The sequence below is a fragment of the Salvia splendens genome, chromosome 15, assembly GCF_004379255.2.
Source record: "Salvia splendens isolate huo1 chromosome 15, SspV2, whole genome shotgun sequence".
Taxonomy (NCBI): domain Eukaryota; kingdom Viridiplantae; phylum Streptophyta; class Magnoliopsida; order Lamiales; family Lamiaceae; genus Salvia; species Salvia splendens.
Genome location: NC_056046.1, coordinates 29,179,893 through 29,197,509, shown reverse-complemented (window position 1 = coordinate 29,197,509; position 17,617 = coordinate 29,179,893). Strand labels below are relative to the sequence as shown.

Genomic DNA, 17,617 nt, shown 5'->3' with positions numbered 1-17,617 from the left:
TACTCAATGGGCTCATGCCGAAAACATTTTAATAAGTTATGTCATCCATACCAGAGATCTCGAGTTTTATGTAGTAAGAAAATATCACGAGAACACAAAAATGTTTCATAGACTGGTCAGTCAAATAAACTCCCCACTTTTCACATCAATCCAACAATCACAATCACAGTGCGACGAAAGTGTGGCCACACTATTCGCCCACGAGACCGGCCGACTTGCAAGGACGGCTCACGATCCCACCAGTGTACACAACCCGATAGGGTTTACGGCCCTACTCGGACCAAAATTTGTTTCACAATACAGCCATATAGCCTAACGGAGTAAACTCATACGAACTAAGCATCAGACACACAATCTCATAATAAAAACAACATGGCATGACATAACTGTTAAACCACCCTTGTATCTCCACATAATATTTTTCGGAAAAGTAAAGAGGTTTGAAAAGAAAGCCCACCTCGTTCTCTTAGCAATTCACAACCCAACTTAGCAACTCTCGATCCTCGAGTTCACGAGTACACAACACCCTTGTCAATGACGACACAAGTCAGCCTCACCAACATCATATTACTATGCATGTCCTATCGTTTCTCTCTCATCGTTTTCCTCAATTTCCCAACCCAACATACGTCACAAAGGTGTAAGACACACGTAACACATTTCAACTGATCACAAGTGATTTCAACATTTAACACGTTTCTTGGACATACATGCATCATATAACACTTTTAATCTTGAAACTAGGTGTCATTTTAATAAGGCAGAAAACTGGCAGAATTGCGCGACCGTTTTGTAAAAATCACTATAAATTCACCCGACCTCAAAAGATGCTAAATTTTGGTCACAACACAGAGGACACATTCAAGTTCATCCATGAAAATTTTCATATCGAAATCACGCCATTTAGTCAGTCATATCACATATTGAACTCTCTGGTCGGAACATACAATTTCTGACAGTATCGCGCAGTTCATTTGAAAAATTCACCATAAATTTATACGATGCCCAAAAAGGCTGAAGATTTAACAAATCACAGAATACACTTCATATTTTTATATAGTTCAAGAATCACATCGATCGGAGGTCATTTGGTCAGTCAAACAGAAAACGAAACATTCATGGCGAGAACTCACGTTTCTGGCAGATTTGCGCAGTAAATTTCAAAAATTTATTAAAAATTCATTTTTGGATAAAACGGGCTGAAATTCACACGAGACACAGAAGACACCTTGAAGTTTACTCAGTAAAAATGTTATAGCAAAATTCGTTCGTTTAATGGGTCAAATACAGATCATAAGTCACTGGTCGTGCATCACAGATTTCTGGTTCAAGTTCGAAAATAGGGTTTTTAAAACTTCCACAACACAAACACCGATTTTTTTCATGCTCGAAAACACATAATCATGCTTAAAAGTTCCTCATACACATATTTTCACATAAACTCATATTATTCACCAAATATTTCAATCCAACACACATGATTTCAATCAACAGCGCAAAATCAAACAAGTTCTTACGAAACACACTTTCCCTCCCGTTAAAACTTGCGATCTATCAAACCTACACCCTCTACATGCATGTAGGACTCAAGAACATGGTCAAAACGGGTAGGATGATAGAAAGTGAGCAATATACCTTCTTTGACACAAAACGAATCGGTAGAAACGATGAACAAAGCGATTCGTCGGAGACTCTTGAAAATAACTTCAACGGATTGCAAGAACAAGAGTTGGATGGAGGATTTTTGGAGATGGGAGAGTGGAAGATGAAAAACGTGTGGGAGAGGGAGAGAAGAGTGGGGGCGAAATTTTTGAGGTGAATGGGGGCTAGGGTTTGATTATTTGCTATTTATTTGCTAGGTTTAATCCATGGGTAAATTAAATAAATAAATTGTGGGGGATTTAAAATATAGGCTAATGAATAGAAATCCCACAATTAAAAGAATAAAATAGGCATGTGGGAGAGTGGAATTTTCGAAAATTCCATGTAGTGCACAACAAAGAATTTATTTGGTATTTACTTGGAGATTATATTCATAACTTAGGAAATAAAAATAATGAATACAAGGGAACAATTAAATTGAATCTCCAAGTAGGAAATAAAGGAGGGGGGGGGGGGGCGAAAATTCTTGGGTAATTGCACAAGGAAATTATTTAAATCCCCAATTAAAAGAATAGGATATAAATTAGGTAATTTATTTATAGGAAAAAGGCTCCCATAAAATAGGCAACAATTAATTAAATTCCCATAAGGAAAATATTGTATAGGGGCCGTGTGATATGGAAGAAAAGTAGAAGAAAAATATTCACATCCCCAATTAATTGGACATAGGTATTTATTTGAATAAAAAGGGATTCCACAACAATAGGAAACAAAAACAATTTCTCCCCAAATAGGGAAGGGGCGAAAATTTGGCTTTAATTGCCACAAGGAAATATTTCAAATATCAATTCAATTAGAGTGAGGAAATAAAATGCGGCATGATTTAATTGGATTTGAAATAAAAGAAGGGAATTAATAAGGCACCAATTAAATCAAAGAAAATAATTCATCCTCCTATTAAATAGGGGATTTTTCGAAACTCCCAAAAAAAATAGCTAGAGTTCGAATTTCATGTAGCATAATTTAGGGATAATTTGGTTTGGATTTAATTTGGATAAATATCCCAAAACAATTAATTAAATCCAAGAAGAGAATATTAATTCCAATAATTTTGAAGAGGCCGAAAATATCCCATTAAATTGGCTAGAGTAAAATGCATGACCTCACTAAATTAATTTCCTCACATTGGAACATATAACAATTAGACAATACTTCATTCCACATCACTCAAGACAATTATTTCATATAATCAACTTAATCACATAGAAACAATTAATTTCATAAAAGGAAATTTTATTCGCCATCCATATGAAAATAAAGTCACAAAAATTTGGGATGTTACATCCTTCCCCTCTAAACAGAAATTTCGTCCCGAAATTTGATCGTCTCACATAAACAACTCGGGAAACTTTTGTTTCATTTTATCTTCTAACTCCCACGTGGGTTCCTCTGGACCATGGTGCTTCCACAACACCTTCACGGACGCTATCGACTTGTTTCGTAGCTCTTGTACCTTCCGATCTAGGATTGCTTCGGGTCTTTCCTCGTAGCTCATGTCGGGGGTTAAAATTAGTTCCTCTTGGTGAATCACATGTTTGGGGTCGAACATGTACTTGCGCAGCTGCGACACATGAAACACGTTGTGCACGTTCCCAAAGCTGGGAGGTAACGCCAATCGATACGCCACAGGACCTACTTCGTCGATAATCTCGTACGGTCCCACAAAACGCGGTTTCAGCTTGCCCTTCACTCCAAATCTCACAACTCCTCTCGTCAGGGACACCTTCAAGAACACTTTGTCACCAACGTCGAATTTGATTTCCGTTTGACGCACGTCAGCATACGATTTCTGTCTATCCTAAGCTTCCTTGATCCTTGCGCGGATTTGATGCACAATTTCGGTCATCTCCTTTATAGCGTCGGGTCCTAACATCTTTCTCTCGCCGACTTCGTCCCAACAAAGCTTCGTACGGAGCCATATCGATCGTCGCTTGATAGCTATTGTTGTAGGCGAATTCGACCAATGGTAGAACCGTTTCCCAACTTTCCCCTCGATCTAAGACAACGGCTCGCAACATATCTTCAAGTGTCTGAATCGTTCTCTCTGATTGCCCATCCGATTGCGGGTGATAGGCAGTACTAAAGTTCAACTGTATGCCCAATTCTCGTTGCAAACTTGTCCAAAACTTTGATGTGAACTTCGTATCGCGGTCGGATACAATGGTCTTTGGCACTCCATGCAATCGCACAATCTCGTTCACGTAGAGGCTAGCTAACTTGTCCGCGCCATAAGTAATCTTAATCGGTAAGAAGTGCGCGCTTTTAGTAAGTCGATCAATGATCACCCAAATCGCGGTGTTGCCCCTTTGTGACTTTGGCAAACCCGTCACGAAATCCATAGCTAGATCCTCCCACTTCCATTCGGGAATCTCAAGCGGTTGTAACTTCCCATATGGCCGTTGGTGTAAGGCCTTCACTTGTTGGCATGCTAGACATCGTTCCACATGTGACGCTACGTCCCCTTTCATTCCATTCTACCAAAATCGTTGCTTCAAATCCCGATACATCTTCGTGCTTCCGGGGTGTGCGGTGTAAGGCGTGTCGTGCGCTTCACTCAAAATCTCCTCTTTTAGCGCCTCATCGCTCGGCACACACAAACGTCCGTCTTATGTCAAAGCATTATCCGCCTCCTCACGGTAATGATCAAGCTTCTCGGCACTCACCTTTGCACGTAACTCCTCCAAGGCGAATGTGGTCGCTGAGCTGCTATGAGTTTGGTTCTCATATCTGGCTCAATCACTAGCGTCGCCAATCTTGCACCTACTGTCTCGGGCGCTTTCACTATTTCCAATCTCATCTTGTCAAACTCTTGAATCAACGCTTCCTCTTGCGTTAGGAAGTAAGCCAATTGCGGTTGGTTTTTCCTACTCAAAGCGTCGGCGACCACATTCGCCTTGCCCGGATGATAATTAATACCACAATCATAATCCTTCACGATCTCTAACCAACGTCGCTGGTGCATGTTTAGCTCTTTCTGCTCGAAAAAGTACTTGAGACTCTTGTGATCCGTATAGATTTCGCATCTCACTCCATAGAGATGGTGTCTCCAAATTTTCAGCGCCTGCACCACTGCTGCTAACTCCAAATCATGCGTCGGAAAATTCAACTCATTCGGTCTCAACTGTCGGGAAGCATATGCTATCACCTTTCCATCTTGCATCAACACGCATCCTAGTCCTACCTTCGACGCGTCCGTATAGACGGTGAAGTCCTTGTCGGGTTCGGGTACTGCTAGGACTGGTGCGGTAGTCAACTTCTCCTTCAATAGTTGGAAACTCGCCTCGCACTCTGGCGTCCAAACCACCTTAATCCCTTTCTTTAGTAGTTGCGTCATCGGTCTCGCAATCTTAGAGAATCCTTCAATGAACCGTCGATAATATCCTGCCAATCCCAAGAAACTGCGGATTTCACTTGGTGTCTTCGGCGATTTCCAATTCTGCACGGCCTCGACCTTTGCTGGGTCCACTTGAATTCCATTTGCCGTCACAATATGACCAAGAAAGTTCACTCGAGTCAACCAAAACTCACACTTACTGAACTTGGCATAAAGTTTCTCCTTTCGCAATGTTTCCAACACTGTCTGTAGATGCCCTCTATGTTCTTCTTCGTTCTTCGAGTATACCAACACGTCGTCGATGAAGACTAGCACAAACTTGTCGAGATACTCGTGGAAAACTCGGTTCATCAAGTCCATGAAAACGGCTGGGGCGTTGGTCAGACCAAACGGCATTATGACGAACTCATAATGGCCATAACGAGTGCGAAAAGCAATCTTAGGCACATCCTCTCGTCGGACCTTTAATTGATGATACCCTAATCTCAAATCCATTTTCGAGAACAAGCCCGCTCCTCAAAGTTGGTCAAACAAATCATCAATCCTTGGCAGTGGGTACTTATTCTTCAAGGTCATCTTGTTGAGCTCACGATAGTCGATGCACATCCTCATCGTTCCGTCCTTCTTCTTAACGAACAGAACTGGCGCTCCCCATGGTGACACGCTGGGTCGAATAAAACCCAAATCTAACAGTTCTTGCAACTGAACCTTCAACTCGGCCAACTCCTTAGGGGCCATGCGGTATGGCGCCTTTGATACTGGCGCTGACCCTGGTTCCAAATCAATGGTGAACTCTACCTGTCTGTCGGGTGGCGGTCCTGGCAAAGCTTCGGGGAACACATCAGGAAAATCTCGCACTACTGCCACGTCTTCCACTTTCAACTCCTTCTTTTCCTCTCCAATTAAGTACACAAGATACGCCGGACGTCCCTTTCTTATCATAGTAGTTGCATACCCCCAAACTTGAACTCTTGCTCGCCCCGAGCAAGGTTTATTTTAAGCACATAAACTCAACCAAATCTGACCCACAAAGAGATTTTCATCAAAAAGAATCATGTAGGGACGTGGGTGACAAAATCTAAACCCCCAACATTTCCAATCGAGAGTTCCCACTCTCAAGAACAATCACCAATCCCCTTAGAACTTCAAGTCAAGACGCACTTCAAAGTAAGTCCAAGCATACGATCAAACAGCTCAAACCGTCATCATTGACTCATCAAGCATTACTAACCACAAAGACTCACAGATTTCAAATCGAATTTCTTTAACTCTACCAAGTTCTTTACACAACATCCACAATCATCAACGATAAAGTCCAAGGTCTTATTTCAAGGTTGTAATGGGGCTAGGGACGAGGTAGGATACATATGGATAATGAGCTCGAAGGCTACACAATTGAGTGCCAAATTCTTCCCTCCTACAACCTCCTTCCAAAGAACAAACAACAAAATATTACAACCAAACTCGAACCCCCCCAAACTTGATATCTATTCTAGACAAGATTACATCAAACAAATATAGAAGCTCTATCTTCATTCCATCAAACTTATTCTTTTTCTTTCTTTCTCTTTTTTTTTATAAAGACCTCGACTTTTGCAAATTTGGAGGTCGTCTTTTTTTCTTTTTTTCTTTCCTTTCTAAGAACTTCATTCTTTTCACATTACATCAAGTCTAGATATGTCTACTCTTTACAATTCACCACCCATACTCCAACTCAAACCACAAAGCTCAACTTGTATTTAGCACCCAAATAGTAGCAAGGCCTCTCGATGAGGCTAAAATTAGGCTTATTTAAGTAGCTCAGTGATCGGCTAAGTGTTTACACAAATAATAGGGAATTAAGCTCAAAGTGGCTTCTAGGGGATCATTAGATGGACTAGGCATGTGATCATTTGGCCATGGAGTTCATCCTAGTGCCTTATCCTCCCAATTCGCTAACACAAACGAACGCAAGCAGTTCACTCGATAAAGCAAATCAACCCAAAATAATTTCCACAAGACATGCAATTTTCATACTCTCCTCAACTCAAGAAATCGGTTGTAATCACAACATGCTCTTTCAAATAAATTCATGCACCCATTCCACTCATCCTAAGCTTCAAAGTTCAAGTAAAATTAAGCAAGATTTCTCAACCAGAAAGCCGAAGATAAAGCATGCACCCGTCAACTACATAGATTCAAAACATCTTTATCATGCAATACACCCACAAATATACATCACAAATCATTCACAACCCCCCAAACTTGAATGCATCATTGTCCTCAATGCATGCAAAGAAGACAAATAAAGTAAAGGGAAAGACAACTCCCCCAAACTTGAATTGACGTCCATAGTGCATTCAGGTGGGCGGGTGAGTGTAAAAATCCTCTGCGGGTGTGCTTCCTCCTAAGCTCCAATCCAAACTCCATCATGCTCCTACAAAAAGAACAAAAACTACAAAAAGAAACACTCAATTCAAAATAAATGTTAGAGGAAAGAATTGAGCAAACAAAACCTCCAACATATGAAATCAAAAAATAAAAGAAAAATAAAAACTTGGGTTGCCTCCCAATCAGCGCCTTTGTTTATAGTCGTAGGCTCGACCTCCTTCATCCTTTTCCCTTCTATCCCGGCTCCAATAGACGCTTCCCCGCCTTCTCTTGCTTGATCACCACATTCTCTCCATCTACTCGAAACATGACCGTATTTGTCTTGGTCTCTATCACAACATCACCGGTTGCTAAAAATGGCCTACCAAAGAGGATAGGCATATCCTTGTCCTCTTCCATCTCTAGGACAATGAAGTCAACCGGGAGTACAAATCTATCAACCTTCACCAAGACATCCTCGATGATACCTTTTGGTTTCACAATTGAATGATCCGCCAATTGTAGGTCAATGTCGATTGGTTCAATCCTCGCTTCTAGACCGATTGACCGTGCGGTTTTCAGAGCCATCAATGATATTCCCGAGCCTTGATCAAGTAGGCACTTTGGGAACTTCTTATCTCCCATCTCACATGGGATCACACAGCTTCCAGGGTCTCTTCTCTTTGCCGGCATCTTTCCCTTCACAAATTGTGAGCAAAATGCGCTCAATACCACCACACCATCGTCTTGTATCTTCTCCTTTTTCGCAATAAGATCCTTAAAAAACTTGGAGAATTTAGGAAAGTGTAGGAACAAATCCACCAGGGACACATCTACATTAACTTTCCTGATAATGTTCATCAACCAATCGAGTCCTTTCTCTTGAATTATTTTCCTACCCTTCTTCTTATTCTCGACTGGGAAAGGTGGTGGCGGGATAAAATCTGGAAAATTAAATGGACACTTCGGGTCCATTGCCGGACTTAGTGAATTCTTCTTGTGGATATCACTCATGGTTGACTCTTCTTTTTCTTGTTGACCTTCCCTAGCTTCGGTAGTAGCCCACTCAATCCCCTCGTCCGCCCCTGCGTGCGAGATGTTCGAGCCATTTTGTGCATCTATCATGATTGGAGACTCAAGATCCTTTCCACTTCTTAACTTAACTGCCTTGCACTGTTCAAAACCTTTAGGATTGGGCACCGTATCACTCGGGATAGCATTAGGAATTCTTGTGTGAGATGCTGTAGCAATCTGCCCAATTTGAGTCTCAAGATTCCTCATGTAGCTTCTAACTGCCCAAACTTTTCCACGGTCTTTTCTTTGAAGTAGTCATTCTCCTTTTGACTCTTAGTCATAAAAGAGAAAATATGTCCAATTTGTTCATCCATAGAAAGTTTCTTCTCAAAACCCGGAGGTTGGGTATTATTACGCCATTGAAAACCCGAAGGATTACTAGTACCCGATTGATTCCAGTTCGCTTGTTGAGGCCTCCAGTTCTGTTGATTACCGTACTGATTGGTTTGGTTGAACCCTTGACGATTGTTGCCAACGTAGTTCACGTCCTCCATTGGCTGACCCTGAAGACTTGGACATTGATCCGTATGATGTCCACCTTGGCACAATCCACACTTCATCACAGTCATTGCTTGAGGTTGAGGATCCAGTTGAAGAGATTTCACTGCTTTCGTCATTGAAGACATCTGGGTGCTAATATCCGCCAGTTGAGCCTCAATTGCGGTCACTCTTTCCGCATCCTTTGTAGCACCAAATGTATCTCCTGCTCTATCAGCTCCTCGCCTCGGATTGTGCCAATTCCTTTGATTGTTGGCCAGCCTTTGAAACAAAGCCCTCACCTCATCGTGAGTTAGATCATCTAGGTTCCCGTTCGACCCTGCAGTCACCAACCCCGTTCCTTCATTATTCAGACCTTTGTAGAACTTGAGGAGCTCATGCCCCGGAGCTAGTCCATGACTTGGGCATTTTCTTATCATCTCCGTGAATCTCTTCCACGCCTCCGCAAAAGATTCATCATATTTTTGTCGGAATGAGGTGATCTCCTCTCTCAATTTCTCAATCTTCATCGGAGAGTTGTATTCCAAGAGGAACAATGACTTCAACTCTTGGAATGTTGCAACGTTGTAGCCAGGTAACGAGTCATACCACGCTCTTGCATTCTCCCTCAATGAGAATGGAAATAATGCCCTCTTAATCCGATGGTGCTCCACGTTTGGAGGTCTATGAGAATTGGTCAGCTCGTAGAAGGCATTCAAATGGCTCACCGGATCTTCATCATCCCGTCCATGAAAAAGATTTCCTACATTCACCAAACTGATGTAGTGAGGTGGAATGTTGACGTTGTCATTTGCGTAGGCACACTCCCCTGGGTACTCAATTCCCGATCTCAGAGTGTCGCCAAACCTCACCGCGGGTGGTGGAATCTCATTGTTCTCAGCCATTGATTCAGCTTCTAGATCACTGTCACTACTCTCAAATAATGGGTTATCTCTGATTGGACTCGGCGAATCCTGTTGAATTTCAAACCCGGCTGAACTTCCTGACCCTTTCCTTCTTTGATAACAGAGTAATCCGAAAGGTGGTGTACCCTGAGACCTCGTGTGCATTCACGACTTCCTCTTTTTTTAAAATTTTTTTTTATTAATTCAACCTACACAACAGAAAATACACCAAGCACAGACACAAAATAATTCCTATTACCGAAAGCGAGACCTCTCGACAACTTCGGGGTAAGTACTATAAAACGTGTGTGCTTTAGTGAGAAACTAGACTACCTAAACTAAAAGATAGAAAGATGTAACCTAGAAAATATACTCCTTCGTCTTCAAGTCCAGACGTGGTAGATGGCTAACACCTCCAGGAACACGAAATGAGTACCTACAAAAATAAAAGAAAGATAAAAAAAAATAAAACAAAAACTAAACAATTAAATATAAACAATCTATTGCCTCCCCGGCAACAGCGCCAAAACTTGATGCGCTATTTTAGAGTTCTTAATCAAAGTATAAAGATTATCAAGTTCAATTATTTTAACTCTAATAATACTACACTACTGCAAGAATACAGTATCGTAGTAGTATTTCAAGTGTCGATCCACAGGGAGGCGAGATTGCTTACACTTAATATGACTACACAAAGCAAATAAAGATTTTGTTTTGATTTTGAGATGGTTAACTAACTTAAGCTACTGAAATGAGATTTTTAACACGAGAACGACAAGTCACTCCAAGTTGCTCTCTAAGCTTGCGTTGTTTTACACCATTTACAACGAAACATACGAAGGGATTATAATTATCAACCTAATCGCGTGCACTGAACATGTCTACGACGTATAGTTCACAGTCAGCTGAACACTTGTTCCATGAACCAACTTTCAACGACATTTAATTCTTGCGGATGCGCGGGAACAAACGTCGTCTACTATAATTACTTACCTAATCCACTATCAATTTATCCCCTGAACAGTTCTAATTCGATAGTATACCAACAAACGATCAATCCTAAGCTATGTTAAAGAGACGATAGTTAAGATTTAACAACACTACATCATTAGCCAAAAACGTAGCATTTTAATTATCAAACACATTTTTGGTATCAAACGTACGATTCTAGGTGTTAAAACAAATATACAAGCCTAGATTACAACTTGGAGCAACAAAGAGAGTCTAGCCTATACACATGGTAGAATGTAGAAACAAAACCATAGGTGTGTTGCTCTCGTCGAGTGGAGTCGGGATTCGGGAATAGATGGTTGGACTAATGGCCGGAATGCCTTCTTTCTCTTCTTCCTCTCCTCCTTTCTCTCTGTTTTTCTCTCTAATCTCGTGTGTCCTTCTCTCTCTCTCCAATCCCCTTTTTAATCATCCAACTGCCGATTAGCAGTTCTGCTCCAAAACGCCCGACCGGGCGAAATTATACGAGGGAATCGCCCGACCAGGCGAAAGGCTGCTGCATGGCTTCGCGGGAAACGCTCGACCGGGCGTTTAGTTGAAATCAGAACGCCCGACCGGGCGAACTTTCTGGACTCCGCATGCACAAATGGAAACGCCCGACCGGGCGTTTAGCAACTTCAAAACGCCCGACCTGGCGAACTCTCTGGAATCTCAGCTATGCATTTCCGATGAACTTCCAGCTTCTAACACCCGAAACTACACTCAAAGCACGACTTGGTGAGTTACAATTAACATAAAAACCGAGGTAATGAATAGGAAATATGCTTCGCATCACTTGCAAAGCGGAAATTATGGAGGTTCGTCGATTCATGGAGATCCCGTACAAGATAGTCGGTTCTTCGCCCGGGGCTTGAAAAGAAATCTGTCTCTCTTTACAGTGAATCGTTACGTGGTTCTCGGTAAACCAATCCATTCCCAAGATTATATCTACATTCTCCAAAGGCATAACGTGCAAAAGTTGGGCCACTACTCCTAGTTCTCCTAACACAAACTCTAGGTTCGAGCAAGTTCTCACAATGTCAATCAATCCTCCAACCGGTGAAGACACATTCAAATTCGATTCAATCTTAGCAGTAGGAAGTTCTAAGGCATTCACACATGACACGGAAATAAAAGAATGCGAAGCACCCATATCAAACAGCACAATAATAGGCAGTTGTTGGAGCTTCCCCATACCTGCCAAATTCTCCTTGCCCTTGCTGGCTTGGGGTTCCTGCCCTTGATTCCCTTTGAGTGCGTATGCCCTTGCTTGCTGTGGGGCCACTTGTCGGATTGGTTGAGGCTTTTGTGGTGGTCTCTGTCCTTGCCCATTCTTCACTCCACCTTTGTTGTCGTTTGGGCACTCTCGAGACATGTGCCCGTTTCCACCGCAGGCGTAACACCGAATGCCTCCAACTCGGCACTCCCCAACATGATGCTTGGAGCACCGATTACAGTAGGGTGTCCTCTGCCGGTTTCCCCTCTGCTGTGGCACCATTTGGCGCCCATGATTCTGCGGTTGCCGAAAAGTGGAGAACGCCTCTTATTGTCAAAAGGAGCTCGGTTTCCTTCCCACTTCCTTTTGTCTCTAAAGTTCGCCGGGGGTGCAGATGGGGTAGGGTTTGTTGTCCTCTCATTCTTGGGCAGTGCTTCCTCCGCATCTAAGGCACAACCCAATACCTCGGAATAAGGGATTCCCCTGCGACTAGCCACGGCTACCCTTATCTCGGGCCTAAGGCCGGAGCGGAACTTCGCAGCCATCTTCTCGTCTGTATCCACCAATTCTGGCGCATAACGAGTCATCTCACATAGGGCGCGGTCGTACTCCGTGACCGTCATACTTCCTTGTTTTAAAGTGTGGAACTCCACTACCTTCACCCGCCGATAACTCATGGGAACATACTTATTGTAAACTTCTTCCTTAAACTCTTCCCAAGTAAGCGCCTCACGGCGAGCGGGGTCCGTGGTTCTCTTCTTCGTCTCCCACCAAAAGTCAGCGGGTCCTGTCAGCTGATACGTCACGCAGGCCAGGCGTTCCCTATCCGCGCATCCCATAAACTCAAAGACACGCTCAATGTCACGTACCCAAGCCTCCGCCTTCGGGGGCTCTCCCAATCCATCGAACTTGGGTGGGTTCTCTTTCCGAAAGGCCATGATGTACTCCCTTTCGTTTGGTTGGGGTAGAGGTGGTGGTGGAGGCGGGGGTGGATTCCCGACACTTCCTTCTGTCTGTTCCCCCACATTGTTCTCCACACGCGGACCACGTCTACGTCTTGGGGGCATGTTGATCTAAACACAGGTTAGCACCGTTGTGAGTACATCGTTATTAAAAACACCATTGCTTTCATGCTCGCGTACGATACGATAAAAACACAAGTATTAAAGGTACGTGAAAAAGGAAACTTCCATAGATAACGTGGAAAAACAAAAGCATTCGTTCGGAAAACAAAAAGGTACTACTTCCATCGTCTTAACAACTTAAGGAAAAAGAAACAACATCACTCATCTATCTAGTGGTAAAATCCTCTTCCGGGTCTTCTTCCTCTTCCGGGTCCTCTTCTACGTGATAATCGTCAACCCTACGGAGAGCTTCTTCAACATCCATACCATCATCCACATAGTCACCCTCGAAACCCGGGACCATGCCTTCTTGTGGTACGACTTCTCTTACTGCCGTTGGTTTAACCTCGATCACATCCTTGTCTTCCCAAATTGTTTAACCTCAAGGCACATGTTAGGAACTTTAGAAAACCATTTATGTCGCCGACCATCATCTGGTGCTTTGGTTCGTACGACGTGAACCGATTGGCTGTTGCTTCTAGCCAAGACTTCCAATTGTCGGGCATCAACTCGATTAGTCTTCTTATGCCACCATAGGCCGACACATGGTACCTGCTGGCGTCTCGACATAAGGTCTCAAAACGGGCGACAACCTCTCTCAAAGCTCTTCCTTCTTCCCTCTCAAAGTGATCGTAATCGTATATTGCTTGTCGTTGTTTGGCACTGTACTGACTGCTCTTAAGCGCGGTTTGTTTCGTTCGTACCATCTACGTGAAGACGAAAGTTTCTTTTCAAAACACATTTTATAACATTGCTTGTTTGTGATGGTTCCTTAGTTTGTCGCGTAGTTTGAAAGTTTGTTGTTGTCTTAACGTTTCATATCTTTACATGCTATCATTGTAGTATTTTCGCATTTGTTACACATTCAAAACATCACAAAGTTCATGCTCACACGCAATCATACTATACCAATATCACTTTCGTATATACAACACATGTCTTAAATTATCATGCCAGTCATACTCGTATTCCACGAAATCATGTCATCTCAACATCACATTTACGCACATAACACATGCTCAAGCTATCATAGCAATCATGCTCACATAGTCATCCCATTATAACTCATCCTCATGCATATCGTTCATTCACACGTATAAACTTGTCAATCATCATATCATATCATCATCCATTTCATGCATCTATCTCACATGCCTCCAACAAATAAAACATATCTCACTTTCATTGGTTGAGCGTGATGCTGTGGATGTTGAGCCATCGTGACACTTCTAGTCAACAAGGATTCACTAACCTAGACTTAAAGTGAAAGAAGACTCTCGGACCAGAGCGAAAGAACAAAGCTCTGATACCACTCTGTCATGACCGCCCATACTAGGGGTACCACAAACGCGGCGATAGTGACCGACATGCATGGACAACAGTTTAAAAGAACAACTTAAGACTTAAAGAAAGAAAACAACTTAGTTTAAAGAAGTTTAAGGTCATATATATTTTTTTTGAAAAGACATAAAGTAAAATACTTTTAGAAAGGGTGCCGGAAAATTTGACATAAGAGATACAACTATATAAAAAAAACTAAAGTAAAACGAACATTTAACTTAAATCTCGGAAAACACCATTTTCAGAAAGACAACGTAAACACTCGTTTAAACCTAACACCACCATACATGTTCAAACACAACACGAAAAGCTTAAGGTCTTAAGACATAATTTAAAACATAGCAGCGGATAAATAAGGTTCAAGGAGAGTCAAGTATCACGCCTATGTATGACGACACAACGTATCCTAAGGTCTTTAGCCAGCTCAACATCCCCCGCAACATCCCGTTCAACCTGCACATAAGAAAATAAATATGCAGGGCTGAGTACTTGTTGTACTCAATGGGCTCATGCCGAAAACATTTTAATAAGTTATATCATCCATACCAGTGATCTCGAGTTTTATGTAGTAAGAAAATATCACGAGAACACAAAAATGTTTCATAGACTGGCCAGACAAATAAACTCCCCACTTTTCACATCAATCCAACAATCACAATCACAGTGCGACGAAAGTGTGGCCACACTATTCGCCCACGAGACCGGCCGACTTGCAAGGACGGCTCACGATCCCACCAGTGTACACAGCCCGATAGTGTTTAAGGCCCTACTCGGACCCGAATTCGTTTCACAATACAGCCATATAGCCTAACGGAGTAAACTCATACGAACTAGGCATCAGGCACACAATCTCATAATAAAAACAACATGGCATGGCATAACAGTTAAACCACCCTTGTATCTCCACATAATATTTTTCGGAAAAGTAAAGAGGTTTGAAAAGAAAGCCCACCTCGTTCTCTTAGCAATTCACAACCCAACTTAGCAACTCTCGATCCTCGAGTTCACGAGTACACAACACCCTTGTAAATGACGACACAAGTCAGTCTCACACAACATCATATTACTATGCATGTCTTATCGTTTCTCTCTCATCGTTTTCCTCAATTTCCCAACCCAACATACGTCACAAAGGTGTAAGACACACGTAACACATTTCAACTGATCACAAGTGATTTCAACATTTAACACGTTTCTTGGACATACATGCATCATATAACACTTTTAATCTTGAAACTAGGTGTCATTTTAATAAGGCAGAAAACTGGCAGAATTGCGCGACCGTTTTGTAAAAATCACTATAAATTCACCCGACCTCAAAAGATGCTAAATTTTGGTCAGAATACAGAGGACACATTCAAGTTCATCCATGAAAATTTTCATATCAAAATCACTCCATTTAGTCAGTCATATAACATATTGAACTCTCTGGTCGGAACATACAATTTCTGACAGTATCGCGCAGTTCATTTGAAAAATTCACCATAAATTTATACGATGCCCAAAAAGGCTGAAGATTTAACACATCACAGAATACACTTCAAATATTTATATAGTTCAAGAATCACATCGATCGGAGGTCATTTGGTCAGTCAAACAGAAAACGAAACATTCATGGCGAGAACTCACGTTTCTGGCAGATTTGCGCAGTAAACTTCAAAAATTTATTAAAACTTCATTTTTCGATAAAACGGGCTGAAATTCACACGAGACACAGAAGACACCTTGAAGTTTACTCAGTAAAAATGTTATAGCAAAATTCGTTCGTTTAATGGGTCAAATACAGATCATAAGTCACTGGTCGTGCATCACAGATTTCTGGTTCAAGTTCGAAAATAGGGTTTTTAAAACTTCCACAACACAAACACCGATTTTTTTCATGCTCGAAAACACATAATCATGCTTACACGTTCCTCATACACATATTTGCACATAAACTCATATTATTCACCAAATATTTCAATCCAACACACATGATTTCAATCAACAGCGCAAAATCAAACAAGTTCTTACGAAACACACTTTCCCTCCCGTTAAAACTTGCGATCTATCAAACCTACACCCTCTACATGCATGTAGGACTCAAGAACATGGTCAAAACGGGTAGGATGATAGAAAGTGAGCAACATACCTTCTTTACACAAAACGAATCGGTAGAAACGATGAACAAAGCGATTCGTCGGAGACTCTCGAAAATAACTACAACAGATTGCAAGAACAAGAGTTGGATGGAGGATTTTTGGAGATGGGAGAGTGGAAGATGAAAAACGTGTGGGAGAGGGAGAGAAGAGGGGGGGCGAAATTTTTGAGGTGAACGGGGGCTAGGGTTTGATTTTTTGCTATTTATTTGCTAGGTTGAATCCATGGGTAAATTAAATAAATAAATTGTGGGGGATTTAAAATATAGGCTAATGAATAAAAATCCCACAATTAAAAGAATAAAATAGGCATGTGGGAGAGTGGAATTTTCGAAAATTCCATGTAGTGCACAACAAAGAATTTATTTGGTATTTACTTGGAGATTATATTCATAACTTAGGAAATAAAAATAATGAATACAAGGGAACAATTAAATTGAATCTCCAAGTAGGAAATAAAGGAGGGGGGGGGCAAAAATTCTTGGGTAATTGCACAAGGAAATTATTTAAATCCCCAATTAAAAGAATAGGATTTAAATTAGGTAATTTATTTATAGGAAAAAGGCTCCCATAAAATAGGCAACAATTAATTAAATTCCCACAAGGAAAATATTGCATAGGGGGCGTGTGATATGGAAGAAAAGTAGAAGAAAAATATTCACATCCCCAATTAATTAGACATAGGTATTTATTTGAATAAAAAGTGATTCCACAACAATAGGAAACAAAAACAATTTCTCCACAAATAGGGAAGGGGCGAAAATTTGGTTTTAATTGCCACAAGGAAATATTTCAAATATCAATTCAATTAGAGTGAGGAAATAAAATGTGGCATGATTTAATTGGATTTGAAATAAAAGAAGGGAATCAATAAGGCACCAATTAAATCAAAGAAAATAATTCATCCTCCTATTAAATAGGGGATTTTTCGAAACTCCCAAAAAAAATAGCTAGAGTTCAAATTTCATGTAGCATAATTTAGGGATAATTTGGTTTGGATTTAATTT

The 17,617-nt window shown here is 41.4% G+C and overlaps 3 protein-coding genes and 1 non-coding gene across 4 annotated transcripts; 1 reads left to right on the top strand and 3 right to left on the bottom strand.

The window, feature by feature from the left end:
- Positions 1-7,600: 7,600 nt before the first annotated feature.
- On the bottom strand, positions 7,601-8,626 carry LOC121766983. The gene has a single exon (XM_042163204.1). It carries the CDS (start codon positions 8,624-8,626, stop codon positions 7,601-7,603), a length of 1,026 nt encoding a protein of 341 aa, XP_042019138.1.
- LOC121766982 lies at positions 8,623-9,966 on the bottom strand. Its single transcript, XM_042163203.1, has one exon. It carries the CDS (start codon positions 9,964-9,966, stop codon positions 8,623-8,625), a length of 1,344 nt encoding a protein of 447 aa, XP_042019137.1.
- On the top strand, positions 9,308-9,414 carry LOC121769632. The gene has a single exon (XR_006043652.1). It is a non-coding gene; the product is annotated as a small nucleolar RNA R71 (small nucleolar RNA).
- Positions 9,967-12,126: 2,160 nt separating the features above from the next.
- Positions 12,127-13,074, bottom strand: LOC121766981. Its single transcript, XM_042163202.1, has one exon. The coding sequence runs from the start codon at positions 13,072-13,074 to the stop codon at positions 12,127-12,129; it is 948 nt and encodes a 315-aa protein (XP_042019136.1).
- Between the last annotated feature and the right edge of the window lie 4,543 nt (positions 13,075-17,617).

Excerpts from the sequence above, each read along its gene's own strand:
- LOC121766981 (XM_042163202.1), bottom strand. The coding sequence starts at position 13,074 with ATGCCCCCAAGACGTAGACGTGGTCCGCGTGTGGAGAACAATGTGGGG.
- LOC121766982 (XM_042163203.1), bottom strand. The coding sequence starts at position 9,966 with ATGCACACGAGGTCTCAGGGTACACCACCTTTCGGATTACTCTGTTAT.
- LOC121766983 (XM_042163204.1), bottom strand. The coding sequence starts at position 8,626 with ATGAGGAATCTTGAGACTCAAATTGGGCAGATTGCTACAGCATCTCAC.